The sequence below is a fragment of the Molothrus ater genome, chromosome Z (genome assembly GCF_012460135.2).
Source record: "Molothrus ater isolate BHLD 08-10-18 breed brown headed cowbird chromosome Z, BPBGC_Mater_1.1, whole genome shotgun sequence".
In the NCBI taxonomy this organism is placed as follows: domain Eukaryota; kingdom Metazoa; phylum Chordata; class Aves; order Passeriformes; family Icteridae; genus Molothrus; species Molothrus ater.
Window position 1 is genome coordinate 16,926,660 of NC_050511.2, and position 10,499 is coordinate 16,937,158.

Consider the following 10,499-nt stretch of genomic DNA (forward strand, 5'->3'; position numbering starts at 1 on the left):
TAAAATGTTGTACATTATAAAAAAAAAAAAGAAAAGCCATTGCCAAAAAAAATCTAACATTGACCCAGTGGAAAAAAAAATGCCATAGGCTGTGAACCACTGGTATGTGATTTAATAGTCTGTCATTGTTCTTAATCCTGTTATTGTTTTCTTTGCTATTTGTTTCCACAGCAAAATTCCAGCAGTGGTAGAAAATGAATAGTGGTGAGACAGTTTGGAGTCTATATGAAACTGTCTGGTGGTTCTTTCTGTCCTGGATTTCTGCTAGAATAAAATGTAATCCTGTAGCCTTTACTTTGCTGATATCCTCAGTGAATGCTTTGGGAATAGCAATGAGAGTAGGGAGTTGACAAATGGGACAGATAACCACGATTTATTCAACATCCAGCTGCCTTTAGCTACTATCACTCAGTACAGTTTGCAGAAGGACAGCTTGCTTGTACGCTAATAACCAAATTTCCTTGTGTTCAGAACATTTTGTCTTTCATTCTACTTCAATCTTCTTTATCCATCCATCAGTCATTCTCTTTGTAAAACTGAGTATGTTTTGAATTGATAACAAAATGCCAACAATGCGAAGTCCTTTGACTGCATGTCAAAGCCCCCTCTGTGGTTTTGCTTATGATTAACTCTTCCGAATTATTTTCCTGTGGCTTTGTTCATCCCCGCACAAAGAAGCCCCTCACAACAAAGGCTTTATCAACAATGAAGAACACAGTCTGCTATCTATAAGTAGCTTTAACTGGCCCCAAAGAAAGCTAAAACCTATATGGAATAGCTAAGTAAACAGTTATGCCCAGTAAATACACAAATTATTTTTTAAAACTTCTCTCTAAGAGTACGCAATCACATTCAAGCTCGGTTGTACTAATTACTAATCTTTGACTACAGAACTACCCCATTAGCCTGCACAGACTTAATTTGCCTCCTTGGTACAGCAAAGATTAATATGGAAGAAAGAGATTCTACTGTGAAAATAAAATTGTTTCTATAACATGTGAGTTAAATCTGCCTTTATAAATATTATTTTTCTCTCATGACATCACTACAAACACTTTATTGCTTGCAGAGCATGCTATGTAAACATAAACCTTAGCAAAATAAAGTTTCGTTAAGGATCTTCTGACCTTCAGTAGAACAACATAATAGCAACAGATTTTCACAGCAGTTATGATCTGTGTTATAAAAATAGCTGTATTGACAAATACATGTTGGGAGGAAAGTACTGTAGTAATGAAAAGAAAGGGCTACCTTACCTACTAATCAGGTTTCTAGTCATGTTAAATAAATGTGGACATGTACAGAGATCGTTCTTTAAAGGGTATGACAAAGACTGAGTTAGATTCTTCCAGTATTTTATATGATACAATGGCTTTTTTATGAAGAAAAACAAATTTCCATTTTTTCCAACATATGTGGCATGAGGTCTTTGCAAATAGGCAAGTATACAAAGCAGGCCAGAAAACATTTTTAGATTTTTCAAATTCTAACATGCTTGAACAGAAGGTTGAATAAGAAAGAGGAGAAAAAGAGTTCTAAATTTCAGACCTAACATTTTTAAAGCATTCATGACTCACGTATATGGAATAACCTACTTATCCACCTCCCATAAATTAAGGTTCAGAGTAAATTAATTGGTAATCTTAAAAAAAGAATCTGGTCAAGTTCTGTTTTCTGAGATGAACACACACTAGGAAAGAAAATATAATTTCAGAAGTAGTATAGATGATAGTGTTAATATTAAGGATGTAAATTCTGCACTGATACATAATTAAGGGCAAGTCCAGTAAAGATAAAGGATTATGTAGTTTATAGATCAGAATTTGTTCCTCATACTTAACTGAAAACTATCAATAGAAAAGGATTTCTAGCAGCAGATTTTACCACCTCTGCAGCCTTTCTGGCATTGCCAAAGTCAGGAAATTAGGACAATATGAGACTATTGTTTTAATTCCAACACTAAGGGAAATAACAGTTCTGACATAGAAGCCAGATTTTGATTGGCTTTCACCATGTGGAGGGGAAAGGTGAGACAGTATTTTAGCCAATGAATTATTCGCTTTCCTTCTAAGAATTTCATATTATCCACTAAGTTACCATATGAAAACAATAGCATTGAGACACCATCAATATCCTATCAGTTACTCTAAATTTGAGATTTTGGAGTAGGCCTTCCAATCTAACTACTTACCCAGTCAGTCTCCAGCTGCTCCTTGTCAGCTAAAGATGCTTGACACAGTAGTTAATTCCCAGGGTATATCGAAATCAAACAGCATATTTATGTCATTCCAGAGAGGAATTGTTCACTAACCACAGCAAACTCTTCCTGTAAATCCTTCTCAAATCCCCGCAGTTTCTTTTTAAAGACTTTCTGGATGAAGTACTTCTACCCCAGGATCAGCAGCTGGTCACCAACCAACCAGACCAACACGTTGACACTCAGCCCCAACGAGTTCTTGGCTAAGTTTTCAGGGATTCTTTGAACACAGAACTTCTTAAATCTCAAAATTCATTTAGTGAGTTCAATTATTTTCTAGTAAGGACTTACTTTGACAAATATATCCAGAGGATCAGTACACCACTTATCTTCACTTTCTTCTTAGGAAAAAGAAAGAAACAAACATCAAAAACCAAAAGGAGATACTCAGTGTTTTGTGCTAATTACATACTAGCATATTTATGTGTAATATAGGACCTACACAGTACATAATTTTAAAAAGCATAAATTTTGCTACTTCCAGAACTTCATAGGTGAGATTTTCAGTACTTGTATTATTTTTACTAAAGTGGTCCACATGAAAACATGCACAGCTGAAGATGTCCCCATGGATAGGGGTTTCACATTTTAAATGTACATGCTAGCACTAGCTATGAAATTTTAACAGGTCCAAAATACATGAGTCTTATTGTACTTCATTGCCTTGAGATATTCCTACCAAGTCTCAAGAGAAACTTTCAGTGAGGCAGAGGAGTAGGAAACCTGACAATTGGCATTCTTCTTGGAACACTAGTTGATTCTTCACTGGTGAAAAGTAAGACTGTTTCTACAGCAAGAGTGCTTTGGATCCTGACTTTCAATAGCAAAACAGAGCTTTTGACTCCCTAAGGCACATTATTCTCTTTTAATTGTTCATTTCCTCTCCACTGTTTTGTCTGAAAAAGTTGAACAGATTATTATCACTGTAAAGAGTTTGCATTCTATAGGAATTCCTCAAGAATTTGTGAGGCACAGATGCATTTGCCTCTAGCATACATGCAAATATTGAAAAACAAGCCATGTGAAAAACAAAGCAGATATGTGTAAAGAGTTGCATGACCTCACTGTAACTTTTACAGTAATGTGAAATTTAAAAATAATTGTTCTACATGTTGTATTTCATACCTTCACTGTTCTGTAAAGCTATTGTTCCAACAGCAGCTGCTGTGGTCCTGTCAACCTTCAACTGCTTCAGCTTCATCCTTCATCTGCTCTTCTATCATCTCAACATGTCAAGAAAAAAGTCTTGTAACAGTGTTTGCAATGTGTCAAAATGATAATTCATTCCATGATTACTTATATTTCTTACCATACTTCCTAACAAATGAGCAAACACTTGATTCTTAGTGCAAAAGCTGGGATTCGTTTTCCACTTCTTAAGAGGCCCATAAGTTACAAGAGAGCATCAGTGCCCTGGAGAGATTTTCCAAGAGGTTGATCAGATCCAGCCTTTTCCAGGTTTTGAAGGACATGACCCACAAACAGAAGTATCCCTTCAGTAAAGCTGGCTACATAACAACAACAGTCTTTACTACTTGCAAGAATTTTTATAACACAGCGTGAAGTCTTGCTGCAGAAAGAGTTATGTTGTGATTCACTGACCAATATAAACACCACGTGATTGGAATGAGATGTTACTTAAAAAAAAAAATCCCTCAATATTTATTGAAAACAGAACACTTAGTATTTGCTGATTAGGCACTTGCAGGACTCATGGTTACATTGCTTATTTCTTCAGCGCTTACACAGATCCAGATCTAACAATCCAGCTAAAAAGAAAGCTCATAGCTTTAAGGAGCAATGGATTCAAAGTGATGGAAGTGAGATGGTAATTTTCTCACTATAAACAAATATATTAAATGTCATGTTGAAAATAACTCTTTACCATGGAGTTTTCATATGTATCACCCCATTTACATTGTCACATATACCTTATTTTACTATCTAGCTTTTTGGTACCAACCACAAAGCCTGTATTTCCCGATTGGGCATAACAGAACATTACTAAAATGAAAGGAAATACTTCTTCTTTCATTTAATATGTACTGCAAAATCTTAAGTGACAATATCTCTTTTGAATGACATGTGAAGTAGATAATGAGTGGCATCCCTGTGTGCTTTCGTAAAAGTAACTTCAGTGCTTCATCTAGATTCATTTGGATAATTACATGGCCCTGATGTGAATTTAGCCTGTTAGCTTCTCCTATAAGAGTTCTTGTTCAATTCAGCCTGCCAGCCTTTTCACATTTTTCCCCTTTCAACAGTTACTGAATTTCAACAGTAGTTGAAATACAAATTTATCTTTGGGGAATCAAGCACACAGAGGATTGTGACAGGGTAAGCTACTACTTCGAAGTTGTGTCAAGCAAGATGGACCTGTATTTATTTAAGAAATGCATCAGAAATGTGTTACTCTCATGATTTTTTGCACCTTAGATTTTTGCAGTTTAAAATACAGCTTTACCAGGATGCCTATTTCATATATTTAATAGCATCACACAATCATAGAAAGGTTTGGGTTGAAAGAAACATTAAAAATCATTGAGTTCTAAGCTTCCTGCCATGGGCAGGGATGCCATCCACTAGACCAGATGGCTCAAAGCCCCACTCAATCTGCCTTGAACACTTCCAGGGATGAGGCATCCACAACTTCTGCAGACAACCTGTTCCAGTGTTTCACAACCTACACAGTAATGAATTCCTTTTGAATATCTAATCTAAACTACTCTCAGTTTAAAGCCATCCCCTCTTGTCCTACCACGACATGTCCTTGTCAAAAATCCCTCACAAGTTCTCTTGTAAGCCCTCTTTACATACTGGAAGGCCACAATAAGGTGTCCCTGGAGGCTTCTCTTCTCCGGGATGAAAAACCCCAACTCCCCACCCTGTCTCTGCAGGAGAGGTTCTCCAGCGCTGTGATCATCCTGCTGATGCTCGTCTGGACCCACTCCATCAGCTCTATGCCGTGCTCACGCTGAGGACCTCAGAGATGGATGCAGCACTGCAGGCAGAGGGGCAGAATCCCCTCCCTCGACCTGCAGGCCACGCTGCTTTGGATGCAGACCAGGACGTGAATGAAATATTTTTTTCCGCCACCCCCTTCCAAAATACTGAGAAAGTAGCTTATATCGGTGTGAAGGAGAGTAGAGCTCTTATCCGGCGTTCCCTGACGCAGAGTGCGCGGCCTGCCGGGAGCAGTTCCCGGCCTCGCCAGGAGATGTCGCTGTGCCCCGCGGAGCCGGCACCGCGCGCTCCCGGCCGGCCGTGCCCGCGCATCCCGGCGCCGGGCTGGAAAACCGGCGGCGGAGGCGGACACCAGGGACACCGGCGTGGGAGGCCGAGCTGCCCGGCTGCTGCTTCTGAAGAGCACTTCTGCAGTGCTCCCCCTCGGCAGCCTCCCCGCTGGGCAGCACCGAGAGAGGCCTTCGAGGCACGGTAAAATCGGGAAACAAAACCTGAGGCACCGAGCTGGTGATTTAGGACATTAATCCTGCTCCTGTCGGATCTGCTCTGAAGGCTTAAAAAGACCCTGGTAATCAACTGTTATTAAAACGTATTGCTGGACCGAATCCTGCTCTAGGTATTTGAAGAACACAGCACCATGAGCATCAGAAGTGCCTCAGTGTTGTAGCACTGCGCCCATGTTTAGATTTGAAAGCCAAAAATCAAGGGTGTTTGTGTGTTCCACTTGGCATATTCCCCCCGTTAGTAACAAAGAGATAAGAAGCATTGTGCTAATTCATGAGACCACAGATGACAAACTGAGAGAAGGGACTGAACAGAGGAGAGGGCAGGATTGGAAAGCAGAAATAGGCTCTACAGCTTCATTATCAAAATCTTTCTGATTTCTTGTCCTACAGAGTAGAAAGGGATCCCATAACCTTCTGCAGCATTTTGCATGCAACATGAATTTAAAGGGTATTCAAAGAATCTTTCGTGCTAATTAGACCAGACAGCTTCAAGTATGCTTAGCACAGACATTTGAAAGACTAACACAGCTGTTTCTGGGAATAGATACAGATGTCCCACAGTGACTTGCAGTGAGATGGTGACTTCGGTTTCCATTTGAAGTGTAACTATGGGCAAGTGTATCCTTTTCCAGAGATAATGAGAATAAATAAAACAAAATTTAAAAGTGATATTCCTGTACAGTACATTTATTAATGAAGTGCAAAACTGAAGTAAAATAAGTCAGGCTACCATCACAGAATTAATCAGGGACAGCAACAGCTTTCAGGAATCTGTATAAGCATAATATCACAACCAGTCAGGCATACTGCTTTGCTTCAGGGTTAAAGTTTCTTCATCAAGTGAATAATTTGCTAGCAGAAGAGAAAACACCTGAACAGATAACAAGCAATGCTCCAGGTTGGTTTTATCACTATTTTAGTCAATCATACATACAGAATTGCATTTTTAAATTATTTCTGGAGGACACTTTAACAGAAGAAGAGCCAATAGTTAAATAAAGTAGCTTAACTCTCCTTACAGTACTTCTTTCTCACAGTACTCAATTAAACAGTTGGCCTTTAATTTAAGTTATCTTGAACTTTTGAAAATTTCCTTACATTCCAATGCAGCCTTTATCATTTTAAAATAAAATGGCAGCCTTAAAGCTTTAATTACACATACATCTGGTAATTCTGCCCTGCTATTAATGCAATAAAGAAGTCAATATCTGATAAATATTGAAGTTTAGTTGCCTCTTTCTTTATTTCTCCATTAGCAACCAAAGATCCCATAATAACTACAGTAATGGAACATGTAAGGACAAGGGAGAGAGAGATCTCTGAACAACAATAGCCAAACAAGAAGAAATAAAAGTGTCTTATTTGATTATTTCTAGCTCTAGGGCAACTTTTACTGCACTAACAAATCAAACAAAAAAAATCTTCCCCAACAATTACCATAACACATTCTGCTTCACATTACAAAGCTCAGCTAGAGTGATATTCTAGCAAACATGCTAAAATTTAGAAATTATCTTCCTTCTTTATTGCACTTTTCTCTTAGCTCTTGTTAAACAAACTATTGACCTTTGTAGGCATTATCTGCCCTGCAATCATAGAACGGCAAGAAGATTACAAGGCAGAGGTTGTAGAACCTCCTTCTCTGGAGGCATTTCAATCCCACCGGGATGTGATCCTGTGCAACCTGTTCTAGGTGAACCTAATTTAGCAGGGGGGGTTGGTGTAGATGATCTCCAGAGGTCACTTCCATTCCCAAACATTTTGTGCTTCCATAATTACACCTCAGAGAGCCTTGGAAGTCATCAGTCCTGCTTTGCAGTCACATACAGTAGATGAGATCACAGGTTCAAGCTGTTAAGCAGCAGAAGATGGGAGTTACTGGGACAATGTTGTAGCATTAAGGATTTAGAATTGTCTTTACTATGCCCCTGGGGGAAAATAAGGCTCTTCTGGAAGCTCTGAAACATGAGCTTTCATTGTAGTTCTGTCTGCACTCTTGTGGCTGACTCCCTGACATGTTGGAGATGTCTCTGCTGTGTTTGTAGGTCACTAAGATTGCAGATTCAGCCCTTCAGGCTCCCCCTTTTTGGGCAGAGATAGTTCCCTCCTCCCATCAAAAACATGGTGTCCTGGGGTGACCATGCCCAAATTTCACCTATGCACAGCTTCTGCAAAAATGTCCAATGCACTTGCTAACTTCACAGTTTAGCTAACCTGAAATCTGCTCCATTCCTGCTGCCAAGGTAATTAAACCTCTTCCCTCACTAGCTACACATTTCAATTAGAACATACAATTCAATTAGAAATACAGATTTTGTACTTATTACCACATATCCCTTGGAAAAACCAAAGTATTGAACTTCCATTTAAATTTAAAAAAAAATCACATTATTTGTGTAATCATTATTCATAATTATACACAGCACAATATTGCAATAAGACATGCATTAAAATGTTTCTTTTACTATTCCTGCATGAAAGCCATGCATGTGTTGGAGCCACTCAATACAGCAGTGCTATAAATAGTGCTCTATTGTTAGTGGATAAAAGACGAAACAAGTCTCACAGCACTGCAGCACAAGACACTGTATTAAATGTTAAGCTCTGCCTGTTCTAAAAGTGAAAGGCGACATCAACTGATAGACTGGTCTGTGGGTAAGACACACGGCTGAGAAAAGCTCAGTGTGACTCTGCAGTTTCCCAACACAGCAAGAGCAGCAGCTGATCCTTCTGCCTCAGCAATGGCAGAAGCTGTCATAAGACATTGGGTGGAAACTCCTGTACGCTACCAGGAGCAGTTTGTTGGCCAGGAGCTGGAAGCACACAAACTGAACCACCTTTTATATGCTTTGCCGGGCCCTGCCACCACTGCACTGAGCGACCGAAGGTGCGCCCCAGAAAGCACGGCTGGGGCCGGGAAGAGCGGCCAGGAGGAGGAAAACACACAATTCCGGGTCTTGCTGGATGTTGTGCAGTTCCGCCCCGAAGATATCATTATCCAGACTTTCGAAGGCTGGCTCCTGATTAAAGCTCAGCACGGACCCAGGATGGATGAGCATGGTTTCATATCCAGAAGCTTCACCAGACAATACAAATTACCTGACGGAGTGGAGAACAAAGACTTGTCTGCACTTTTCTGCCATGATGGCATTTTGGTTGTTGAAATGAAGAACTCAGTGGAAAAGAATTAGAACCATGTCTATAGTTATCGGTGAGATAAAATCATTCTTAATGTAACAAAATTATATCAGTCATGCAATGCTGTAGGGTGTAGTAAGCAAGTAGCTGTATTTATTAAAGGAAATTATTTGTATATGTTTTTTGTATGCTGAGTTTACTGTTTGATGTAAACTGTTATACTGCTTGCCTCCAGCTACACATAGGTTGAAAACACAGGCTGTTCAAACAGTAGCAAACTCAGGCTAGTCTCAGCAGAAGAAAAAAATCTATTTGATAACATATTGAAAATGGAGCATAGTTTTGAGTTAAGTAGAGGGAATTGTATTTCTAAGCAGTAAGCATTTGTTATACATAGTCATAAACGTTAAAGAAGGAATGGACAAGTTGTGAATCTTATAGAAATTTTAAAAATCTGTTTTCTAATTTTTGAAGTTAAATTCTTCTCTCTGGAAAAGCACACGAACTGAAAGATACCATCAAGAAAAAATCCCTATTTCCACAGTTCAAGCTTCTGTACCAAAAAACTCTCAAGAGATTACTTTTTAGAAGTGTGTTGCATGTTTCAAACTACAAGAAAAAAAAATTATTTACTTGACTTTATTTGCTTGAAAACACAATAAATAGAAATTATGCTTTCTGTCAAATTACTTTGAAAGAAAACTTTAAAAGACATTTCAGAAAATTGGTTTTGTTTAACATAACAACTGAAGAAAAGATTTTTGTTTACAAAAGTACCAAGTTCTTCTTTGTGAAACCTCAGTAATAAAAAGACATTGCTCTTGCACAAATGCCTTTTTATTTGCACATTTTAGGTAATCTTGTAATTTAATCTGATGAGTATTTAATTGTCCATGTTGCTTGACAATTTAGGCAATCCCACAACTCTGTCTTCAAGAGCAATTTTTCTGCCAATGATAATCCCCCTCTCTCCATAGGAACACAGGCCCTAATGAATCTAATTTTAAATACAGGGGTTCCTTGCTGCAGACTCAGCTTTAGTTTCTGTTCCAGTGTCTCACATTTCATGAGAGCAGCGGAGATGAAAAAATATCCACCTTCTATATCTATGTGGTCTTCTCAATATTAAAAAGAAATAATGCTATGGGTTTGTAAATACTCACATATTTGAGGGTAACTGCATCTGCAAGTCAAACTGCCTCCTTTTATGTGTACTGGAGACTACTATGACTGGTGTGCTATGAATAGTAAAGGAATGTGGAATGGAAAGTGCCAAGTTAAAAACAGATGCTTTATCACAGCCATCTGCTGTTTGGACAAATCAAAACCATATTCAAATGAAACTGAATACAAATACAATTTTAGGAATACAAGAAAACTATGATGAACAAAACCTGGGCTCTCATTGGCTGAAGCTAGAGAGTTCCTTTAGTTTCAAATTAAAATCCTAAACTTGTATGTCGGCACATGTCCATTTATGAGAAAGATTTACATTTTTGTTTTTTAGACTTAAAGATATTTGAAGCAATTGGTTTTAGAAAAGTGGGTGGTAGAATTCTTGTATTTTACCCATTAATTGTGCTAAAAGTCAGAAAAAATTTGTACAAGAAAGGCAAAATAATTGAATTGTAATC

General features: G+C 38.4%; 1 protein-coding gene across 1 annotated transcript; it reads left to right on the top strand.

Moving 5' to 3' along the window:
* Positions 1-8,318: 8,318 nt before the first annotated feature.
* HSPB3 (heat shock protein family B (small) member 3) lies at positions 8,319-9,094 on the top strand. The gene has a single exon (XM_036403061.2). The coding sequence runs from the start codon at positions 8,469-8,471 to the stop codon at positions 8,916-8,918; it is 450 nt and encodes a 149-aa protein (XP_036258954.1). The 5' UTR covers positions 8,319-8,468; the 3' UTR covers positions 8,919-9,094.
* Positions 9,095-10,499: the final 1,405 nt, after the last annotated feature.

What these genes read in the sequence shown, in the direction of transcription:
- HSPB3 (XM_036403061.2), top strand. Translation starts at nt 8,469, where the DNA reads ATGGCAGAAGCTGTCATAAGACATTGGGTGGAAACTCCTGTACGCTAC.